At 39.8% G+C, this 24372-nt stretch overlaps 2 protein-coding genes across 4 annotated transcripts in view; one reads left to right on the top strand and one right to left on the bottom strand.

Annotated features, from left to right (window-relative positions):
• Positions 1-24108, top strand: DRAM1 (DNA damage regulated autophagy modulator 1). Of its 2 annotated transcripts, XM_084531163.1 has the most exons (7): positions 1-308; positions 9194-9261; positions 10496-10638; positions 17283-17460; positions 18533-18591; positions 20442-20534; positions 22708-23973. In XM_084531163.1, the coding sequence occupies exons 1-7, from the start codon at positions 148-150 to the stop codon at positions 22750-22752; spliced, it is 747 nt and encodes a 248-aa protein (XP_084387289.1). In that variant the 5' UTR covers positions 1-147; the 3' UTR covers positions 22753-23973. The 2 variants fall into 2 exon arrangements, with proteins under 2 accessions (XP_084387289.1, XP_084387290.1); XM_084531164.1 differs by lacking the exon at positions 20442-20534 and having other exon boundaries at positions 22708-24108.
• WASHC3 (WASH complex subunit 3) overlaps positions 8980-24372 on the bottom strand; it is a gene marked incomplete at its 5' end in the record, with an annotated part of 60089 nt that continues 44696 nt past the window's right edge. For both annotated transcript variants that reach the window (XM_084531186.1, XM_084531185.1), the window contains one exon: positions 8980-9489. In XM_084531186.1, the coding sequence (XP_084387312.1) occupies positions 9453-9489 (37 nt within the window). In that variant the 3' untranslated portion in view covers positions 8980-9452. The remainder of the gene's footprint in view (positions 9490-24372) is intronic.

The raw sequence follows: 24372 nt of genomic DNA on the forward strand, positions 1-24372 counted from the left end.
AGCGCCGCGCCGCTGCCCGGCGGGGGAAAAACACGCGTGGGGCAGGACGCTGGGAACCGGGCGGAGGTGTGTGAGAGTGCCCCGTGAGCCCTGGGGGTGCCCCCGTGTGTGTGTGCGTGTGAGAGGCTCCGGGGTGCTCTCGCCCCGATGCCCCCCCGGGCAGGGCAGCCCCGGGCGATGCTGTGCTTCATGCCCGGCGTGGCTTTCGTCCCCGCTTTGCTCGTCACCTGGTCCTCGGCCGCCTTCATCATCTCCTACGTGATCGCCGTGCTGGAGGGGCACGTCGAGCCCCTCGTCCCCTACATCAGGTGAGGAGGAAGGGGGACAGCGGACCAGGAAGGGGCGGTGGGCTGTGGGCAGGTGCCGGGGGGCTCCCTCGGTGTTGGGGAGCAGCCAAGGGAAGGTGGGGAGGGAGAGCCGGGTGCCTCCGTGTGCTGCTGCCCACCAGCCCCCAGCACGCCTCAACACCCCCAGAGAACCCAGGGTCTCAACACATCTGGCACACGGGGCCTGAAGTTCGTGGCTGGAGCCAAGGTATGCTATGGGCGCACGGACATAAGCTGACCGCTCAGTTTTAAGGAGTGTACATGTAGGGTTTTGTTTGCGTAACTCCAGAATTGGGCCAAAGTGCAGCAGATGGTGGTGGGACTTGAAGAGCTCCAACAGGCTTTGTAGGAGTTGTAGGAGACGCGCAGGCATGCATTTTTACAATTTCGGCATAGCAACAATGGGTGTAAAAGGCTACCCAAGAGATGACTGGCATGCTTTTTTCTAACATCAATTTTCCTGATACCGAGTCATACTAGATATTAGGAAAACTTTATTTTCCGTGAATGTGGTCAAACACTGGAGCAGGCTTCCTAGCAAGGTGGTTGATGCCCCAAGCCTGCCAGTGTCCAAGAGGCATTTGGAGAATGCCCTTGGTAATACGCTTTGACTTTTTGTTAGCCCTAAAGTCAGTTGGACTTTATGATCTTTGTAGGATGCTTCCAACAGGACTAAAGTGTTCTGTTCTGTTCTGTTCTATTTTATCCTATAACTTTAGTCATTTAAGCACAGACTTGAATAAATCATTGTTTATATAGCTTTAGTTAAGATTTAAATCTGAATAGTGAAATTGCTAGCATTTAGCTCTTAACAGATCAAAGGTGAGACAAAAATCCAAGAATAGTTTCAGATATATAAAGGATCTAAAGAAGCTTTTCAAATACATGTTTCAGATAATTCTAGACCTAATTCCTTGACAGAACCTATGAACATGCATAAATGTTTAAGACTGCTAACCTGAATTGTACATACTCTTAAATTTGTTTGAAAGTTCAGGTCTGTGATCATAAGCAAGTAAGATGGTGCAAATAACATTGCAACCCACAAGATAGTTGAGCTTCATTCAAACTGAGCCAAAGAAAGCTGTACTTCATGCTTATGTCAGCAAAACTTGTTAAGATTATCTGCCCGTATCTGGACTGTGCTCTTAGAAAGCCTTGTTCTTGTATGTGCAAAAATATTCTACTGCCTTAGCAATAGTGGTTACAGTTCTGCTCTTCCATGATTACATACAGTTCTACTGACACAAAAGTGTTTGTAACCAGTGCAATTTATCCCCTGTTATCCAAGAAAAATAAACTGTTTGATGCAACTGTTCATGTTCAGTACATGGTTTGTGCTCTGAAGGACTTTGAGGTTTTGTAGTAAGAATTTTGATAAATGGTGTTTCTTATTGTTGCAGCTTATGCCAACTTGAATAAAACATGAATGAATATGACTTACTTTATGAATTACTGTACTTACAGTCAAGTTTTTGACAGCACACATATGTTACTTGTAAGGGTGACTTGAAAGTTGTAGACCAAACAGAGAAGTCACAGATGTAAAGCTCTGATGAAGATGTCACCATTGCCATAGTTAAATCAATAAGAAGCTCCGTGCAAGTAATATCTAATTGGAAAAAAAAAAAAAAAAAAAAGATGAAACTGTGTCAGCAATAAAATAACAAACAAAACAAACAACAACAAAAAACAGCATTTGCTAGTAATTTTTTTTTTTTTTTTTTTTTTTAGAAGAAGAAGAAATCTTGTTTATTTTAAATTCTTTTACTAGTACATTTTTACTAGGGATATACATTGACTGCTGGTGAACAATTATTAATAGTCCTAAAGACATATGATCTAGGCATATGTTCTTCACAGAAGGTGCACTTGTACATAATATGATGATTTCTCTGGTGTACTCAGGCCAATATTCATAGTTTGTATTCTTATGTGGTAGTTTATTGCTTTAGCATAAGAAGATGAATCATGGGATTAAGAATGTGATTTAGTGAAACTTAGAGTGATAAAAAGAAAGAGGAAGAATGTTGCAAGATTTCAGTTGTGCAATGTCTTAAATGAAATGAAATAGAATTTGTGTGGGGAAATTCCTGTTGGACAAAGAAGAACAATATAGACAAATTTTAGTTCAGCATTTGTCTAATTCTTATTCAGATTATTCAAGTGACCTATGTATGCCTTGAGGCAACTTGTTAATTATATTCGTTTACCATGTGACAGTTTTTACAGTGAGAGAAAGACCACATCAACATTTGCCATTGAAACTGTGCTGATATCAGAATATAATCTTCCTACCTTCAGTTTGGTGTTAAATAGTTTATGATGTCTATGCAGAAAATTTGATGATGATGAGTCTTTTGGCCCCAAAATGAGTCTTTTGGCCCCAAATATTTGTTCCCCATCTGCTTTACTTTCTCCTCTTTCAACTCTTCAGAAGACTACTGGACCTAGAAGAATTCTGCCACATGATAGTGACACAAATGATGTAATTTTCATACTGGGTTCCTCATCTTGTCCATGATGTGCTCACCTATGCATCATTGCAGATAAATGAGCATAAGTATTTGTTTCATATCGTAGAATCATAGAATTAAAGAAAGCATGCACTGTTTGCTCATGACAAACTTTTCATCCATCAGAACCCCCAGGTTCTTCCCTGCTGGGCTGCTCTCAGTGAGTTCTTCTCCCAGTCTGTACTCACATCTGGGATTGCCCTGACCCAGGTGCAGCACCTTGCGCTTGGACTTGTTGAACCTCATTAGGTTCACATGGGCCCACTCCTCAAGCTTGTCCAGGTCCCTCTGGATGGCATCCCTTCCTTCCTGAGTATTGACTGCACCACTCAACTTGGTGTCATCTGCAAACTTGCTGAGGGTGCACTTGATCCAACAGTCTATGTCATTGATAAAGATATTAAACAGCACTAGTCCCAAGATGAATGCCTGAGGAACACCACTTGTTACCAGCCTCCACCTAGGCACAGAGCCATTGACCACCGCTCTCTGAGTGCGGCCTTCAAGCCAATTCCTTATCCACTGAATGGTCCACCCTTCAAATCCGTTTCTGTCCAATCTGGAGACCAGGATGTCATGTGGGACCATGTCAAAGGCCTTGCAGAAGTCCATGGGTTGGTCTTCCCTTGTCAACTGATGCAGTCACTCCATTGTAGAAGGCCACAAGATTGGTCAGGCACAATTTGCCCTTTGTGAAGCCCTGCTGGCTGTTTCAGATCACCTTCGTGTCTTGCATGTGCCTTAACATTGCTTCCAGGAGGATCCATTCCAAGATCTTCCCAGGCACACATGTAAGGTTCACTGGTCTGTAGTTCACTGGGTCCTCCTTTCTACTCTTTTTAAAAATGGGAGTGATGTTTCCCTTTTTCCAGTCACCAGGGACTTCACCTGACTGCCAGGACTTTTCAAATAAGATGGAGAGAGGTTTGGCAACTCCATCAGCCAGTTGGAGCACTGTCACTCTACCATCCCAGGTCTGCTGTGTCTGGTGTTGTGCAGTTAGTGACCCTGAGCCAAAACAGGATACACAAAGACATCAATCATGCAAGAAAAATAATATTGGAAACATGAAAACAATTTCTGCCTGAACACACTTCTACTGAAAACCAGCAATTTAACAGAACATAAATCTTTTTATGAACACACCAATCCCATTGAAACAGTATATCAAAATGGCTTTCTACCATCCAAGGCTCCTGAAAACTCAGAAAACTATTTCCTGTACTATGAGTTGCCTGCCAGGTTTCAAGCTGAAGGATGGTAGAGTAAATATTTGCACTGTATACAGGGAGATGACACCAGTTTCACCCACGAGCAAGTTCAGGGTAATAGTTCAGTTCAGTTCACTAATAGTTCAGTTCATAGCACTATGTTTTTCTCATACCAGCTTTTTTCTCATACCACTTTTCAAATCAGGATGCTTTCTTATGCTAAACAGTTATCAGGCATGCTAGTTAAGCAAGAACTACCAAGCTATCCCTAGCAAATAGAATGTAGATTCACTCAAAGAACAGCTAACACATCCAAAAGCTTGTCTACTTTTTACAGTAATACTAGATATTAAGATATATTAGCTCTACCTAAAGTCTTACATTGTCAAGTCCTGAAGGCGCATGCTGAATATAAATTAAACCAAACCAAACCAAAACAAAACAAAACAAAAAAAACAACAACAACAAAAAACCAACAACAATCTTGTAAACAATAGCTGCAGCCCAATACTGGGGACCAGTAACAGTAGGCAGAGTGTCAGTGGGAACAGAAATAACATCCTTTGGCTGATGGGTCAGGCCAAGAGGGTTCTGGTAAGCAGGGTTACTTCAGGATGGCAACCTGTCCCTAGTGGGGTTCCCCAGGGCTCCATTTTAGAACCAGTTTTCTTCAATGTTTGCATAAATGCTTTGGATGAAGGACTTGAAGGTTTTCTGAGCAAGTTTGCAGACAATACCAAATTGGATGGAGCTGTTGACTTCGTTGAGGGTGAGGAGGCCTTGCAGAGAGATCTAGACAAATAAGAGAGCTGGGCAATCACCAACAATATGAAGCTTAATAAGAGCAAGTGCTGGATTCTGCACATAGGAAGAAATCCTAGCTATACATACAGGCTGGAGGGGGGGTGGCAAGATGCTGGAGATCTGCCACACAGAAAGGGATCTGAGGGCTTTGGTTGATAGCAAGCTGTACATGAGCCATCAGGGTGCCATGGTGACCAGGAGCACCAACCATACTGTGGGGTGCATCAAGCACAGCACGGCTAGCTTGTTGAGGGGAGGGATTGTCCCGCTCTGCTCTGCGCTGGTGCAGCCTCACCTCAAGTACTGTGTGCAGTTCTGGGCACCACTGTATAAGAAACATGTAAAACTGTTATTGTCCAAAGGAGGGCAACAAATGTGGTAAAGGGTCTAGAGGGGAAGACATATGAGGAGCAGCTGAAGTCACTTGTATTGTTCAGACTGGAGGAGACTGAGGGGAGGCCTCATGGTGGCCTGCAGCTCCCTGACAAGGGGAGCAGAGAGGCAGGCGCTGAGCGCTGCTCTCTGGGGACAGCAATAGGACCTGAGGGAACTGTTTGAAGCTGCTGCAACAGGGGTGCTTCAGGCTGGATATCAGGAAAAGGTTCTTCACCAGAAGGGTGGTCAGGCACTGGGACAGGCTCCCCAGGGCAGTGGTCACGGCACCGAGCCTGCCGGAGTTCAAGAAGTGTTTGGACAATGCTCTCCAACACATGATCTGATTTATTTATTTATTTATTTATTTATTTGGGTGGTCCTTTGGGGACCCAGGAGTTGGACTTGATGATCCTTGTGGGTGCCTTCCAACTTGGGATATTCTATATTTCCATGATTCCCTCGGGACCCTGGGATGCATGGCATAAGGCCCCACAGACTTGTAACTGTTCAGTTTCATCAGGTGGTCTCAAACCTGCTCTTCACTTATGGTGGGAGAGACTTTGCTCCCTCAGCCCCTGCACAGAGGTTCAGGGACAGCAGAGACCTGGGAAGACTGATTGTCTGTGAAGACTGTGGCAAAGAACTTGTTGAGTACCTCAGCCTTCTCCATGTCTGTCATTACCAGTTCTCCCTTCTCATTTATCAGAGGGGGCACACACTTCTTGGCCTTTCTTTTCTGGCCAATGTACTTGTAGAATCCCTGTCTGTTATTCTTTGCATCCCTTGCCAAGCTCAGTTCCATCTGTGCCTTGGCTTTCCTGATTGCATCCCTGCATATCTGGATGCCATCCCTGTACTCTTCCCAGGCCACATGTCCCTGCTTCCACTGCCAGCGCATTTCTTTCTTGCACCTCAGTTTGACCATCAGACCCTTGCTCAGCCTTCCTGGTTTTCTGCCCTCCTTGCTCGCTTTCTTACGCAGGGAGATGAAGAGTTCTTGTGTTCTAACAAAAACGTCTTTAAAGAGTTGCCAGTTCTGTCAGCAACTTTGTGCCTAAGGACAGTATTTCAGGGGATCTTGTCTACTAAGTCTTTGAACAGCTGGAAGTTCACTCTTCAGAAGTCCAAGGCCCTGACTTTGCCCTTTGCCTGGCCCATGTTCCTTGAGATCACAAACTGAACCAGAGCATGGCCACTGCAGCCTAAAGACTGCCTCCAGTTTTAATCTCTATAATGAGTTTGTCTGCACTAGGGAGCACCAGGTCCAGTATGCGCCTTTTTTTCATTAAAAAACAGTAATTGCTACATGATACCTTCCTTCCTTCCCTCCTTCCTTCCTTCCTTCCTTCCTTCCTTCCTTCCTTCCTTCCTTCCTTCCTTCCTTCCTTCCTTCCTTCCTTCCTTCCTTCCTTCCTTCCTTCCTTCCTTCCTTCCTTCCTTCCTTCCTTTTCTTCTTTTTTCTCCAAAGCAGTACGCCAGAAGTGAACTAAAAATGTATCTAAGTTTTCCTTTATCCTTAGGGATATTTTTAGTAGAAAATATGGCATTAGAAAGATTGTGTCCTTCAAAATCCTGTACAGTACTTTGTAAATACATCACAGATATGACATAATATTCTTGGTATGAAATTACTTGGAAGTAAATGTCAAAGGTTATTGAGTTTAAAAATCAACAATAGCAAAATTCACCTGTAAAACTTTAGCTAGAGAAAAGCTTTAATTAAAAAAATGACTGGAGTTCAGTGCAATTTCAGGCTATTTGGATTGCTCTTACGATGTGAAGTGTTCCAAGAACTTCAAATGGCTGCTTTCTTTGCATGGGCTGATTCCATTCTCTTCTCACCTAAAGCCCTTCAAAAGCTTTGAAGTGATCACAATCCTGTACTTAGCATAGAGTAGTCTCTTGATTTGCAAAAGTCCTTCAAGATTGTCACAAGTAGCCCACTGTTTAAATGAAGCCCTTACTGGTATTTGTGAAAACACTCCAGAAAGATGAGGAAAAGATGTGAAGTTCAAGGTTAAAAAATCAGCTAAATTAAGTGAGGATTAAGACGATTTTCAGAAATGTCAAACAAAAAAAAAAAAAAAAAAAAAAAAGAGAGTCACTGTATTGTTTTCATCAGTTCTACAATCAAAGAAAAATGACTAACACTAAGTACAAGCTATAACAAGACTTCAGAAAGCATTACAACAGGAAAATAGATGTCAGTAGGGATTCTTAATGTTTGAGAAGTTGTAAAAACTTGTACAAAAGCCTAGGCATCCCAAGTTTTTGTTGTCTGAGGATTTGGAACCAGTCACATCAAAAGGAAATACAAGATTTCATTTTTTTCATTTTACTTCAGTTTGTCATAGAAAATGATTCTCCTTGCACTCTAAGCTTCCTCCCATTCTTGATAAATCACCTTAGTAACTGATTACACAAATGTTTCTGTGACAGATTAGGGGATTGAGAGAGAACATGAGTTTGTAAAAAAATAATAATAAAAAAATGATATGGTTATAGTTTTCTGGCTTGAAGTTAACAAAATTGTCATAATCTTTAAAAACATTTGTTTATGTAGAGAGAACTTTCTCTTTCGGGTACTAAAGCTCCAGCATTCAGGATGAGTACCTGTCATGTTGACTGCACACTGTCATGTTGACTGCACACAGTGGTATGTTCAGTTTGGCACTAAAATCTAATCCAGCCTCACTGTTGGGATGAAGAGGATTTATCTTCTTGAATCATGTGAAAAATCTCTGGCTAGTACCTACTTGTCTCATCATATAGCTAAGATAAAGTTTCATTCTCAGAGTCTTTGTTCAGTTTCCACTGAACTTTGGCAAGGGCTAAAATCCTTACCTGTTTGCGTTTCTGACAGTAAAGTTCCTTGGGTGCCTCTGTTTACATGGACAACCATCTTAGTTCTGGTGAGTGTGTTACCCCACAGCCTCTTAGTTCTGGTGAGTAACTAAAAACTCAGCTCACAGCCAAGTTGTATAAGACTTTGAGCTACATGCTTTCCATCGGCTTGACAAACAGCCTGATGTTCTCAGATATTCTCGAATCTGGCTGTGCCGTAGAAAAGAAAAGGTAACACAAAGAGGTGATGGTATTGCAGCGTTCTTTCCACAGTTCTCTCTCTTGGCATAAAGGGATCCTGCTTGAGGAGACTTGAACTCACATCCTCTCAGGAGTACACCCTTCCTGCTAGGCAAGGACATTCTCTGCTATGGCTGTTTGTGCAGGTGTTTGCAAATAGGTAGGGAAAAAAGAGGGAAAAGGATTCTGTGATGAAGGTATTCCATTTTGTAAATAACATACATCTTTTATATGTGACATTTTTCACCTATATGTATTTATGTAAGCTCCATTTGTCTAGCCCAGTGAACTCCTAATTATCCCCTATGAGGGCAATTTGCTTCAGCGAAAGACGACACCTTGGGCTGAAAGTCCTCTTATGCTGGAAATTAGAAAATTAGAAAATTAAACACTGCCTAGGTATGTTCCCAGGCATTGGAACACAATTGTTCTCCTGGCGTAAAGTCTTTTCAGTGAAATCAGGAAAGTAAGTGTAAATTCTCTAACATTTTAGGATACTGAATGCCATTAGATATATATTTCACAGTGTTAGTTTAGTGGATAAAACAAATGTCATTTCTAAAATACCATTTATATAATCATTTATGTAATTCACAACCACAGTATTGTAATCTATCACATCTTTGCATACTGCATAGAGAAAATGAAGGAATACAATTCAAATACTGTGCTCTAAAATTGTGTTTACTTTCTAAAACAAAGATTCAGTACTACAAATAGAGCTTAAGCACACAGCGGGTGACATTCCAATTTATACATTTAAATGTAACAGCAGTTCACACAAGTTACATTACTCTTGAGGTTTCATGTATATGTCTCATTTATGTTTCACAGATCACAATTAACTTTTAATTTCTTCTTTCCCTTCTTGTTTTAGTGACACTGGAACTAAACCTCCTGAGAGTGGTATCTTTGGTTTTATGATTAATATTTCAGCACTTTTAGGTAGGTATACATTACTTGGCCTAACACAGAAAAGAAATGTAAACTAACAATTATTGTCTTCTGTATTGGAGTCCACACAATGCTCTGCAGAAAAAGTACTCCACACTTAAGTGGTAATACAAGCTAGATGGAATTCATATCCAGAGGACCAGGTGCTTGGGGAAGCATAATCTTAGAGGCTCTTCTGTCTCTCAAGAGCATCTCATCAGTGCAAAGTAGTCAACGTAACTGGAAATAAAAAGAGGAAGAAAGATAGCATAATTAGTGTGCGCCAACTTTATCTTTGATATAGAGAGACATTTGGTTAAAAATGCTGCAGCAAGGTAAAACAGTATTGAAGCAAAACTTGGCTTCCTCTGTGAAGATGCCTACTCCACTAAATTTTTGCTGACCTTGAATGAGAAGGTTTGGGACTTCCTGTTCGCTTCTAGGGGTTGGAAGATGAAAAACTGTGTAATGGTATACATGTATATAGAGGCTGTGAAGGCCTTCATGCAATTTAAAATTCCATATTTTTTTCAAAGAATCTATTTAATTCACACTGTGTGGTTGCATTGCATGTAACATCTCAGTACCTGAACAAAGTTACATGATTTATTTTTCCAGCTGTAGATAGAATGAAACCATGTTTTTTGTTATCAGTCTGAATTACAGTATTGTTTTTTTTTTCATGGAATCCAGTTTACTACTTGTTCTATCCCAATGAACTATGATCTTCTAATTCACTAGAGGTTTTTGTCAGGAGTGAGCTGCATATTGGGGTCATGTGGGCTGCAATAAAATCTATGAGTAGTGGTTTGGGGCCTCTGTTATACTAAAGAATAGCCAGAATGCCAAAAGCTTTCTGAATATTTTCTGAATACACAGCTAGTTACATTTTTTTCTGTTTACACACTGCAGAAATATATTCATTCTTCAGGATGTCCATTATTAAAGAGATGTAGTTCTGGTACAAGAGTGTATATCAGAGCAGATTGAATTCTCCCACTTCTGCCTGTAACAGCTGTTCCTGATGTGGAATGCCAGTGCCTGGTATTTAATATGGTATTTAAATTAGTTTTTTCTTGAACTGATTTGCAGCAATGTGGAGTTTAAGATGTGAAGATCCAAAATTAAGGCAGTATTATTTATTGCATGATGCTTATAATTTCATTCTGTATGTAAATGTGTTATAATGCAAGGTATTGAAATGTAAGTGATATGTGAACATTGAAAAAATACTTTTTTTTTTCAGGTGTAATTACAATGTATATCAGATATTTAATAATAAAGAAGCAAAATGAGTCATCGCACTTCATTAGGTCTTCGTGCAACATGTTCTCATTATGCATTGGATTGATGGGTTGTACTGGAATGGGCATAGTTGCAACTTTCCAGGTATGATTATAAATCTCATATCATAAATAAAACTAAAATTGTTTTATCAGTTAAAAAATCAAATAGATCAGAATGGTTAACGTTATCTCAGTGTGAATACTTGGCAAATGTCTTTCTTAGTTCTTACATTTTCAATAGCTTTAAAATGACAGATTTGATTTATCCCTGTAAATTAGATTGTTAATTAATTTTTATTTTTTTTTTGCTTGTATAGCTATGTCAGTAAGGGATTTTGCTTATTTTGTAACATGTCTGTACTAGAAAACAGCTTAATATCATAAATTCTTCATCTGAGAATCAAATGGTAGCAGGTAGTTTGAGATACTATCTTGAAATCTGCGGAAAGAGATGAATTATTTCTTTTGAAGAATAGCCTACTTCGGGGAACATTTTGGTAAAGACTGTTCTGTCATATAGTGACTTGACAATATACAGAGAAATTGAAAATAAAGATTGTCAGGGCTTCAGCAGTCAATACAATTTTGAAGGTCATTTGCATAGTATTTTCAGAAAAAAACCTCTCTATCTTAGACTGGTATCTCGCCCCTCTGACTATTACCCCCTTTTGATAGTCCAGGCGGGCAGTGATAACATCGAAGAGAGAAGCCTCAAGGCTATCAAAAGGGACTTTAGGGGGCTGGGTCGGTTAGTGGATGGAGCGGGAGTGCAGGTGGTGTTTTCGTCCATCCCTATGGTGGCAGGGAGTAGTTCAGAGAGGACACGGAAAGCCCACCTGTTAAACACGTGGCTCCGGGGCTGGTGCCAACGCAGAAATCTTGGGTTTTTTGATCATGGGGCACTTTACTCAGCACCTGGCCTGATGGCCGCAGACGGGTCCCTATCTTTTAGGGGAAAAAGGATCCTGGGCCAGGAACTGGCAGGGCTCATTGAGAGGGCTTTAAACTAGGTAGGAAGGGGGATGGGGCTGAGGCTAGGATTGTTGGGGCTGTGCCAGGGGGAACAATGGCAAGGCCGGAGGATAAGGCAATGGCCCAGCTGAAGTGCATCTACACCAATGCACGCAGCATGGGTAACAAACAGGAGGAGCTGGAAGCCATCGTGCGGCAGGCAGGCTACGACTTGGTTGCCATCACGGAGACGTGGTGGGACCAGTCTCATGACTGGAGTGCTGCAATGCCTGGCTATAAGCTCTATAGAAGGGACAGGCAGCATAGAAGGGGTGGTGGTGTGGCTCTCTATATTAGAGAGTCTTTCGAGGCTGTAGAACTCGAGGTTGGGAATGACAAGGTCGAGTCCCTTTGGGTTAGGATCGGCAGGGACAACAAGGCTAGTGTCCTGGTCGGGGTCTGCTATAGACCGCCGAACCAGGATGAGGAGACGGATGAGGAATTCTACAGGCAGCTGACAGAGGTTGCAAAATCATCAGCTCTTGTACTCGTGGGGGACTTCAACTTCCCTGACATATCCTGGAAGCACAACACAGCCCTGAGAAAGCAGTCTAGGAGGTTTCTGGAGAGCGTGGAAGATAGCTTCCTGACGCAGCTGGTTAGTGAGCCTACCAGGGGAGGTGCCCCGCTAGACCTTCTCTTCACAAACAGAGAAGGACTGGTGGAGGACGTGATCGTCGGGAGCTGTCTAGGGCAGAGTGACCACGCAATGGTGGAGTTCACTATTCTTGGCGAGGCCAGGAAGGGGACCAGTAAAACCGCTGTATTGGACTTTCGGAGGGCTGACTTTGAGCTGCTCAGGACACTGGTTGGTGGAGTCCCTTGGGAGGCGGTTCTGAAGGGCAGAGGGGTCCAGGAAGGCTGGGCGCTCTTCAAGAGGGAAGTCTTAATGGCGCAGGAACGGTCTGTTCCCACGTGCCCAAAGACGAGCTGGCTGGGAAGAAGACCGGCCTGGCTCAACAGAGAATTGTGGCTTGATCTTAGGAGGAAAAAGAGGGTTTATAAGCTTTGGAAAAGTGGGCAGGCCACTAAGGAGGACTTTAAAGAAGTAGCGAGGCTGTGCAGGGACAAAATTAGGAAGGCCAAAGCTCATCTGGAGCTCAATCTGGCTACTGCCATTAAAGATAACAAAAAACGTTTCTATAAATACATCAACACAAAAAGGAGGACTAAGGAGAATCTCCATCCTTTACTGGATGCGGGGGGAAACTTAGTTACAAGAGATGAGGAAAAGGCGGAGGTGCTCAATGCCTTCTTTGCCTCAGTCTTTAGCGGCAATACCGGATGTTCTCTGGATACCCAGTACCCTGAGCTGGTGGAAGGGGATGGGGAGCAGGATGTGGCCCTCATTATCCATGAAGAACTGGTTGGTGACCTACTACGGCACTTAGATGTGCACAAGTCGATGGGGCCGGATGGGATCCACCCAAGGGTACTGAGGGAACTGGCAGAGGAGCTGGCCAAGCCACTGTCCATCATTTATCAACAGTCCTGGCTATCGGGGGAGGTCCCAATCGACTGGCGGCTAGCAAACGTGACGCCCATCTACAAGAAGGGCCGGAGGGCAGACCCAGGAAACTACAGGCCTGTCAGTTTGACCTCAGTGCCAGGAAAGCTCATGGAGCAGATCCTCCTGAGAGTCATCATGCAGCACTTGAAGGGGAAGCAGGCGATCAGGCCCAGTCAGCATGGCTTTATGAAAGGCAGGTCATGCCTGACGAACCTGATCTCCTTCTATGACAGAGTGACGCGCTGGGTGGATGAGGGAAAGGCTGTGGATGTGGTCTACCTTGACTTCAGCAAGGCTTTTGACACCGTCTCCCACAGCATTCTCCTCAAGAAACTGGCTGCTCTTGGCTTGGACTGGCGCACGCTTCGTTGGGTTAGAAACTGGCTGGATAGCCGGGCCCAAAGAGTCGTGGTGAATGGAGCCAAGTCCAGTTGGAGGCCAGTCACTAGTGGCGTCCCCCAGGGCTCGGTGCTGGGGCCGGTCCTCTTTAATATCTTCATCGATGATCTGGACGAGGGCATCGAGTGCACCCTCAGTAAGTTCGCAGATGACACCAAGTTAGGTGCGTGTGTCGATCTGCTTGAGGGTAGGAAAGCTCTGCAGGAGGATCTGGATAGGCTGGACCGATGGGCTGAGGTCAACTGCATGAAGTTTAACAAGGCCAAGTGCCGGGTCCTGCACCTGGGGCGCAATAACCCCAAGCAGAGCTACAGGCTGGGAGAGGAATGGTTGGAAAGCTGCCAGGCAGAGAAGGACCTGGGAGTGATGGTGGACAGTCGGCTGAATATGAGCCAGCAGTGTGCTCAGGTGGCCAAGAAGGCCAACGGCATCCTGGCTTGTATTAGGAACAGCGTGACCAGCAGGGCTAGGGAGGTGATCGTCCCCCTGTACTCAGCTCTGGTGAGGCCGCACCTCGAGTACTGTGTTCAGTTTTGGGCCCCTCGCTACAAGAAGGACATCGAGGTGCTTGAGCGGGTGCAGAGAAGGGCGACGAAGCTGGTGAGGGGCCTGGAGAACAAGTCCTACGAGGAGCGGCTGAGGGAGCTGGGCTTGTTCAGCCTGGAGAAGAGGAGGCTCAGGGGCGACCTTATCGCTCTTTTTAGGTACCTCAAGGGAGGCTGTAGCGAGGTGGGGGTTGGCCTGTTCTCCCACGTGCCTGGTGACAGGACGAGGGGGAATGGGTTTAAGTTGAGCCAGGGGAGTTTTAGGCTAGATGTTAGGAAGAACTTCTTCACTGAAAGGGTTGTGAGGCACTGGAACAGGCTGCCCAGGGAAGTGGTGGAGTCACCATCCTTGGAAGTCTTCAAAAGACGTTTAGATGTAGAGCTTAGGGATATGGTTTAGTGGAGGGCTGTTAGTGTTAGGTTGGAGGTTGGACTCGATGACCTTGAGGTCTCTTCCAACCTAGAAAATTCTGTGATTCTGTGATTCTGTGTTTCTAGTTTTACCTCCAAGCACTGTGTGTGGATAGCAAACTCTACAGGCATTGCATACTATTCTACTTTTAAATATCTGTACTCTTACTGGTTAGATTTATATGTGGCACAAAAGAAGTCAGATGACAATGGACAGTGTTGCTTGACTAAAATACACTCAGTTTCAATTAGTAAAAGACAAATACAGCACACAAAATAATTTGAGAGGATCAAGAAAGTAGAGATCTCAATGCTAAAGTTTCAAATGAGGTTCACTGAGAGTAATAGCATTACTTACCTAATCTTTATTGTCTCTCATTGCCTGTTTGTAGGTTCCTTCCTCTCTTAATTTCTCCTTCTCTTGCTTTGACCTTACTTTGAGTGTTAGGTATAGTTTGTAGGATAGGTTCAGAACACAGTAAGGATCCTATCTAGCTAAGGATTTCATCTAGCAAATATCTGAGCATGATTAATTGCCCATGAAGATAGAAATGGTGGCTTGCAAGTCTTAGGTCTTCTAACTGTATAGTGAACAGTACACTCAACTCCACTTACCAGCACAAGAACTGAGACATGAATAGGCTGTGAGACTTGCTCAAGGTCAGATGGTTGATTCAGGTCAAGAGATAAAAGAAAAGTTGGAATTTGAAGTTTTCTTTACCATTCAGCCTAGTCTCTCTAGCAGTGCATCATGCAGGAAATTCATATCCCTGTTTACAATTTGGTGGTTTCTTAATGCTTATTTTTCCCCAGCAGGTGAACTAGCTTCATACCTGAGTGTTTTAGTAAAGCTGACTGACTGACTGGGCATCACTTTATTTTCTCTCTCACCTAGCAAAATATCTAGGTTGTTGAAAAGACTCCAGTGTGAAATATTACTGGAAATATTTAAGGTTTGCATTTACTAACACTAATATAACGCTACTTGTGATTAATCTTTTAAGTAACATAATTAATTGTAAGGGAAATTTTTTCAAGCTTTTGCTTCAACGTGTAGTATGATAGGCAGTATGGGGTTTTGGTGGTATTGCTCTCTGAACGCTTTACAAAAATGAGAATATGGGTGGTAGAAAACTCTAGGAGTGGGTTCTTTAAAAGCAAAAGAGTTTCTAAGAAATTAAATAATGATCACGAATGAGGTGTTTGTTCTCTGGTTTCAATAATACAATGCCTGAAATGTAGGAATAAAAGACAGTGGAGGGACAGCTTTGAGAAGATAATTGGATATAGAAGGAAAAGCCCCGTGGGCCTTCATGAATAAGGCAAAGCATAAACCCAGGTCTCAGCAGGTTTGCTTTTGCCAGTTAGACATTACACATGATTAAGGAGATTTCCCCATCTTTGACTAGGAAGCTTTGGAGGCTTACCACACCAGAGGTAGCAAGATTTCCCATGGTTCTGTAGGTGTTACATGTAATTTTTTTTGTTTGTTTGTTTTTTTTTTTTTTTTTTTGTTTTGGCTTTGGCAGTTTGATAGGAGCAAGAGTGAGAGCTCTCTTAGAAAAATTCTCTATATTGTATACAGGGCTGAATGCAAAAGCCAGCAGCTAAACTTACTTAATGCTTTCTGTACCAAATGCTGTCAGTTCTGCATAAAAGGCAAAAAATGGAACAGAAGAAAAGAAAATGCAAGTGTAGATGAGAGGCCACTGAAATACCTTTGTGAGAAACATGCTTTAAAATCTGTCAGAACTTAATACATCACAGAGAGATAGAGGGGAATAATGAGAAAGAAAAGCATAGGAAAAAATAAAATAGAGCATGTGAATATAATCACCATTAAAAGAAAAAGAAATCAGTGGCTTCCTGACAGAAAAAAAAATTACTAAAATACATAATGAGAGAATATAGACATGTTTTCATGAATCATTAAAATAGAACTGCAGTAGGTCAGATCATAGCACATATTTTGCTATGTTCTGGTGACAGAGTAGAGCTTTAAAGCTAATTTATCTGTCTGGTACTGGATTCCAAGGTGTCATAACTTAGAATTCATATTTTTTTGAAACATTTAGAATACAATTTCTTGGGAATCTTAATCTATTCTTTTGCCAGATATTTTAGCTGTGTGTGTTTTAAAGGAGAGAATCTTCCATAGTTGGGGTTTTAAAAAAATATAGGCCACATGTAGTGATACTGGAATTTTAAACACTCTTTCACATGTTGTGGAAGTTAAATAAAAGTGACTGGTGATGTGGGAAAGAGTTGGAGGGCTGAATAATTCAAGTGACTGACAGTGGAAGACCTTCATATCAAGAATTTATTTTAGGTAACACTTTTTTTCCCCCTTAAATATATAACTAATTTTCTGCTGACTCATTTCCTTGAGTCTTGTGGCTGACCAGTGGAGGGTGGGGACAGAGCTGCAGTGGTCACACTTTACATCAGCTGCTATGAAAAGTCACCACTAGTTACTTATTGTATGGCCACACAAATGCAGATTCAACTTTCAACACAGAAGGATTAAAATCTTTGGCAGAGCAAAGGGAGAAAGGAAGTATAGGAACCTCTTAAGAAAAACACAAGCCTGGTCCTGCTTGTGAAAACAGTAGTTGATAATGACTGACTGTTGAAGAGCATTAAAATTGATCTATGCTTTCCTGTGTTTTAGTTTTTACCTGGTGGCTTTGGCCAAGGTTAATTTACCTCTCTGACCTACTCTTTCTCCTTTTTCTTTCATCTTCCCTGTGTAGACTGTTAGAAGGGACAGTTTCCTGCTGCTTCTACATGCTGAGCATCTTCTCAGGGCTCACTGACTCCTACCACTGTACGAATAGTAACAGCTAACCATTGTGTTGAATCTCTTTCCAGGAGCTGTCTGTTCCCAGCGTCCATGACATAGGAGCTTTGGTGGCATTTGGCTCTGGTGTTGTATACATAACACTTCAATCTATAATCTCTTACAAGTCCTGTCCACAATGGAACACTTACTTTGTGTGTCACATAAGGATGGCCATATCTGTAATATCATGCATTGCTTTCATTCCCAGTATCCTTTACAGTGCATCTCACAGTTTTCCCTTTATGGCTTCTTGATCTTCCTTTTAAGTTAAACCATTGCTAATAAAGGATGAAATGAGGTTTCAGTCTTTGCTTAGGACCCTCTAATATTTCTGCCATTATAATGCACATAGCGTGTCAAAACAGTATTAATAGCATAAAGATGAGCTTCAGAGTCATTCTAAAAAGCTGTAGCTCTTCTTTCAGCAGTATATTTAAATCTGATGCCCTGGTGTTCTTTGTATTATTATATGATAATTCAGAAAGGAAGGAACATCAGAAAGTCAGCCAGACCAACTTCCCAACTTCCTTCATTTTAGGGAGGGTATGGAGAAGGCCTGCAAAAAGGGGGCACCACTTCTGAAGTGAACCTAATTCACAGAAATACAAAATACAGTTGACATATACAAGATTTCCTTTTAAGCCTAAGTAGACACTTTGGATCATGTTTGTTGGTGCTTGGCTTGATTAGATGCCTCCCCTTGATGAACACTCAATGCACTGGCTTTTGCCACATCTTGCTGAAATTAGGGTCATCCCACTGATTTTATTGGACTCCAGGTGATCAGCCAGTGTCAAAAAATGGTTGCAACAGATCATCATATAAGCCATTCAGCTACAGTCTGCTTTTGATTTCAGCAGCTGTGAAGAGGCTTTTAAAGAGGACTGCAGTTCTGAGAGAAAATTATACAAATATATCAAAGGACCTATTGTGGACAAATGGAAACCAACCTCATTCCCCTTCCAACAATGCAGGGCTCTGCTGCCATAGTCCTCGGTCATGAAAGTGATCTGATCTTTGGAATGTCTACCCTTACCCTCTGTACTTGGAAGAGCCCCCAGAAACCTTTATTCAGAAATATGTTTGGATTGCTATCACTTCCCTTTAAGTAATATATTTCATTTACTTGTCTTCTTAATACTTTGATGTGATATTCTGGTTGTTCTGGATCTTTTGTGTTAGAGAAGGGGGAAACTGAGACGTCTTTTAAAAGCAGACATTTTCATTATTACTCATTAAACTTTTGTAGTTTCCTTTACGCTGTTTTTTTTTTCACCAGTGATTGTATTTGCTTCAAAAATTTCAATGACAAAAATTGATTGGACTCCAGGTGAAAAGGTAAAATCCCATTAGGTAGCCAACTTACCCGGTATTGTATTGTTTGGGGTATGCTGTTATGCTTATCTAAATTGTATAGCATTACTAACACATCAGAGACTTTAAATAGTACATTATTGAGAACAGAAGGTCACTGATTTGCAGAAAACTAGTTTACAGTTATTTCTTCATTAGAAAACTGTCTGTGGTTTGTTAAATTCATGGATGGGTACATCTTAAGAGAGTTAGACTTTCATTTTAACGAGGCATGTGAAACTTACCAGTAGAACAAAGTGTAAAAAAACAAACTTTCTGGAAATGAGTTGTTCTACTTCCTTTTGTGGTCACAATTCTTGAAGATGAACTTCACGCATGGAACAAAGGTGGAACAATTTAATTCTGAAGTTTCTGAGTTATTTTTGCTACACTGTTTTTCTCAGCTTTTTCCACCATTCCTTATTAATTAATTTTTACTACTGCAGTAAACACTGGGGGTTTGCGCTAAAGCATACTAAAGGGAGCATCAAATATTTTAATTAATTTCATTCTTCTCAGAATGATGGTTTTTAAAAGGCAAATTTTATTTTGGTACAAACTTTGCCACATGGAGGTTTCCAAAAATCAAGTTAAGTAACACAGAGCATTTAGTCTGCTTGAAGAATTTAATAAAAGCAAACTGGTAAATGAACTTCAACCAGAGTGGTAAGGCACCTGTGAGATAACTCTTCTCTCTCAAGTTAGATGATATTAGTAATATATACCTTGTGATTTTTTTTTTTTCCTTGAGACACAAGGATTAAAAATTATTTTTACTGAAAAATTTGTCATATTTGTTGATGGCACATAAAGAAACACTTGTCATTCTGTTTTTGTCATGTTACATAGGTCTTTCTATGACGGTCTACTTAAAAACAAAAGTCTTGTCAGGAACTGTCATATCAGGTGGCCATCCATTTAAAAACATTGTGAGAATTTATTGTAAGGGATAGTATTACTGAACTCAGTGACTCTGAGTAAAAGTTTAAGAATATCGGCACTTTGATATCCTTCACATAAGAACGTAATATTTTTCAGATGAAGATTATATTCAAGTTATGCTTTGATCTAGTGCTAATTGTAGTTTCCTTGTAATGTTTTTCATAGTGGTGCACAAGACATTGCTTCATGGGATGTATACAGACTTGATAAATATATTTACCATTCTGTTAAAACTGAATCTGTATTAACTTTAATACAACATGGTATTGTGATGATGAGTCATAAGTCTCAGTATGTTTGCTGAATTTATAGAAGGAAACTGTTCTCTGTTTACTCATTCCAAAAATAAATTAAAATAAATCCTTATAAAGACTTGACCTAACTACGAGTGATTTTACCTAAGAAATCATATTTAATTTCCCTTTGAAATACAACAGCATAGCATTTTGTGACAATGTTAGTTATTCATTTTGTAAAACAAATCTCTCAGGAAAAAACATACTTAATTTTACTGAGTATATGTTGCTTATAAGATTGTTAGTTTTGTTACTGCTTTTATTTTTTCCTTGACGTTCTAGTAATATAGGCTGTATATATTTTAATGTCTTTACATGTTTGAATTTTACTGTTAAATTATTGTGGAATTGGAACTTCTAAACAAGAGACCAGAATCCTATTATATAAGCTTGGCACACGTCTCCCCAAAACATTCATGATCTGAAGCATATGGATTCCTTTCTCAAATCATATGTTGTCTTTTAAGGATCAACTTTTTAAGAGCCTCAGAGCTCTTATGCCTATTTTTGTAGCATTACACAGTTATTTTGTTTAGCTGTTTTGTTTGTTTGTTTGTTTGTTTTCCTGAAAATTTATTTTATGTCTCATTCCATCAGGATTATACTTATCATTTCATGAGCGCAATCTGTGAATGGACAGTGGCCTTTGGTTTTATCTTCTTTTTTTTAACGTTCATTAGAGATTTTCAGGTTGGTATCTGCATATTTTAGCAGACTGAAAACTATGAATTCTGTAACAATAAATGCAGTATAAAATTATTATTCTTTATCTGAGCTAAAAATGCCAAAGGTATACAAAAAAAAAAAATCAGTCAAAGAACTGACTTCTGTCTACCTAATGAATATTTTTCCTCTAAGTTTTAAAACGTAAAAATCTGTGTTACAAATCAGTTTAATAGATGTTTGGTCTGGAAAATGATTCAATAAATGAGTATCTTTTATTTATTTAACACCATTTCTCTAGAAAGAGGCCCTTTAAGAATGTTATAATAACAAAATAAATGCTGCAGCTAAAACTGCGTTTCTTTCTACCCAAGAGATTTTATATGGTAATGCACTGTATTTCAACTACAGCTGTATCCTTTCTTTCAAAAAATTAACACATTTCGGTATGTGTTCCCTCACAATGTAAAGAATATCAAATTCTTTTTGAAAAGTATTAACATGAAAACCTTCTGGTTTGGGTAGCTGGAACAGTGTTACAAATAGTTTGATTTCTGGTGATGCATCAAATCTGACTTTAAGGAAGAGAAAATGTTAGATTAGTTAAAAAGAAAATACTTCTATACGACTTAAACTTAGTTCCTTAAGCTTTCCCTCTTCACATTTTTGTTTACTTACTACGTTCTAGCTGCAGATTTTCATGTTTTTTGGGGGTCAGTTCAGGGATACAAAATGCTAAAAATATAAATGTGTGAGACTTAACTTTGGCAAAAGAACTTGTAAAAAATAATAATAAAAAAAAAAAAACGTTGCTCATAAGTGGCTTATGAGGATTTGAGGACAAAACCTCCTGGGTGTGTTAGGAAGATAAAGGCCTCTATACCCTTCTCAGACTTACGGATATTTGTTTTCTCCAAAACCTTGTTGCATCTTTGCAAGACTCAAGGAGAAGGCTTAAGGTAGCAAAGACTGAGAAATTCTGCTGAGTACCATAACTACAAAGATGAATTAACTCATTTGTAATCAGAGTGGGTATCATACCAATATGTAGGTCTTCCACAAATACCATTGCCTCACACAAGTCGCTGAAAGACAAAAACTATTGATCCAAGAATTTGCATAACTGTAGAACTAATTTGGATCACATATGTGAGCCAACTGGTACTGTGATAAATTGCAGGAAACCATAGCCAGAATTGATGGAGGTTGGGAGAGCCCTTTAAGTCCTCTGTCATAAAACTGAAACTTGACATGAGATCACATAAAACTTTGTAATTAGCATACTTGCTTCTTCTCAGAAGCAAGCACTCATATGCTTGCTCAGCATGGGAGTAGTTAATACATGTATGACCTGTATATAACTTTCATGAGCATATACAGGAATCAGTTTTCAACTCAGGACTTAGAGTTCACATATTTTGGAAGCTGATATCTAACATCTTTGCATGCATTTACTTTTGACTAATAATACTGAGTACACAGACCATGACTGAAGGTGTGACCAATATTAAAATGAAAGGTAGATTTTGCAGGAAAAAATAAAAAATGAATTCAAAATAGTACAGTGAATTACCTTAAAAGCCTATAATTGCCTTCCAAAACTAACACAAATATTCAACTACCCTTCAGACTTGCATGCATCATTGAATTTACTATTTGTCTTTTGATGTATTTATTGCCAGTCCTTCACACTTTGATGACTACATATCTGATGGTATCTGTTTTATCACAAAACTCTTACCTTGGAGATACATATTGGCAGACAATACTATAGTACTTAGAATAACTAAATTAGTTCATAGGTTTGCACACAACTCAAACTGTTCAACATTAAAAGTCAAGCTGTATATAAATACTATGAATGTAATAAATAAGAGAAAACAATAGAACTAAACTAAATAGGAAATGCATACATTTTAATTTACATGATATGAAATAACATGAAATCTTATCTCAGTTTTTCACTATGACAAAGATTTTTTAGATTCTATCATCTTTTTCATTTAATCAGTGCTAACAGAAAACCAAACACCTAATTTTAAAAGAAAAATAATCCTTTCTCATTTTTCAAAGTTTCTCACAGTATGTATTTCACTTAGTTTTTTTTTGTTGTTGTTGTTTTTGTTTCATCTCTTTGTACTCCTTGTATATCTCAGAACTTAATTTATCTTAAGCTGATCTTGTTTTATTTTTGTTCTAGAGAGTTTCATTAAGGATATCAACAGAAATACATGAAGACTCCTGATAGAGAAGAAAATTATATTTTATATTGCAGAATGTTCTAGGTTTCTTTTTACTTATAGAAAATGTTGCAGAGGGACAGAGATTTTAAATTTTATAAAGAAACCACGCCATTAATTCTGCAACACCTGTAACAGCATCTACCAAAATGTTTTAAGTACTAGCAGCAATATTCCTGCTCTTTTTTTTTTTTTTTTTTCAAAATTTTGTAATTTTTATACTGTTTCATATATTAAAAATACTGCAATAGAGGTAATCTATAGCAGCACTTCAAGGTCATTAAAAAATGTGGACCTCCTCAGCTCTTCCCTATTGGACGTAGCCATATATAGATGTATATATTCATCTGTTATAGTCTGCTAAGTAACATTAGTTTTAAACTTGAGAAAGTATAATCTGCAAACAGTTTGGAATGTCTAAAGCATTAGACAACACTAAAACTGAATTTCGGTTCTTAAGTTGCAAGAACTGTGGAGGAAGATGTGAGCAGAAGCAAGCATCTTTGTTTCAAGACTTGAGATCTGCAGTTAGTGGGTTGGAATACTATGCTACAAGTTTGTGATTGTGGACACTATACAAATACAAATCCTAGAAGATTAAACTACTGCTTGAAAACATGTTTTCAAATCATCACTGCAATATATGTTGTAAAAGTCTACTCCCTTTTTTCCCTTTTATGCATTGCTGACCATAGGAAGCTTAATACTGTTGTGGAATAGAAAGGAAATTCATATTTATGCAGGATCTACTAAAGAGAAGTCTTGCTGCCATCTGGTTAATACAGAGCAGAAGTTTTCAAGTCTGTGTTTTAACCCACAATGATGGAATGAAGAGGTCTCCGAAAAGTCACTGAGAGTGAATGGAAAACAAGAAGAGACACCAGTAGTTTTCAGGTATTCAGTTATACATGTATGAGTATTGTATATAGAAAAAAATAATAAATAATAATAATCCTGGACAGCTTCTGTGGTTAAGGTATAACATAGTTCTGTAATGAAACTGTAACTGAGAAGTCGTATATTACAAGTACCTGGAGGCAAAATGGTCTTTTATGGACTGATTCACTACCTCCATTTAATGCATTAATGACTTGCCTATCAATCAAGTTCTGTGAAAATCAAATTTGCCGTGGTGTATTACAGTTTATACAGAAACATTCATGATTGTGAGTTGCTAATTTTCCATGAGATAAAATAAATGTTTCTTTTGGAAAGTGTTGTCTTAAGACTAGTCTGCTGTTGCTATTTCCTTTAATGTGTATTTTAAACTGTACTAAATTCAGCTGTTGCACAACTTATAAAGTCCATGTTTTCTTTATGTGTTCTCCAAATAAAAACAGTAAAAATGTTTTCTACTGGCAGATTTGCTTTCTGCATTATTCACATAATCCTGCTGAAACTTATGGTTATAATCATGTTGAAAATAAAATCTATTGTAGACTAGATGTAAGACTTATGTCTTGCTGATTGTGTTCTGCAAGGAACACACATTCCTTACAGAAGTGCTCACAAGAAAATGTATACCAGCCATAAAAACTGAGATTGTGTTATTTTTGAAGACCATGTTAAGAAATACTTTAGTTTGAGAAAGCTAGGAATAAAGAGATGAAGAACAATACAATACA

Source organism: Aythya ferina (genome assembly GCF_964211825.1).
Source record: "Aythya ferina genome assembly, chromosome: 1".
NCBI classification, from domain to species: domain Eukaryota; kingdom Metazoa; phylum Chordata; class Aves; order Anseriformes; family Anatidae; genus Aythya; species Aythya ferina.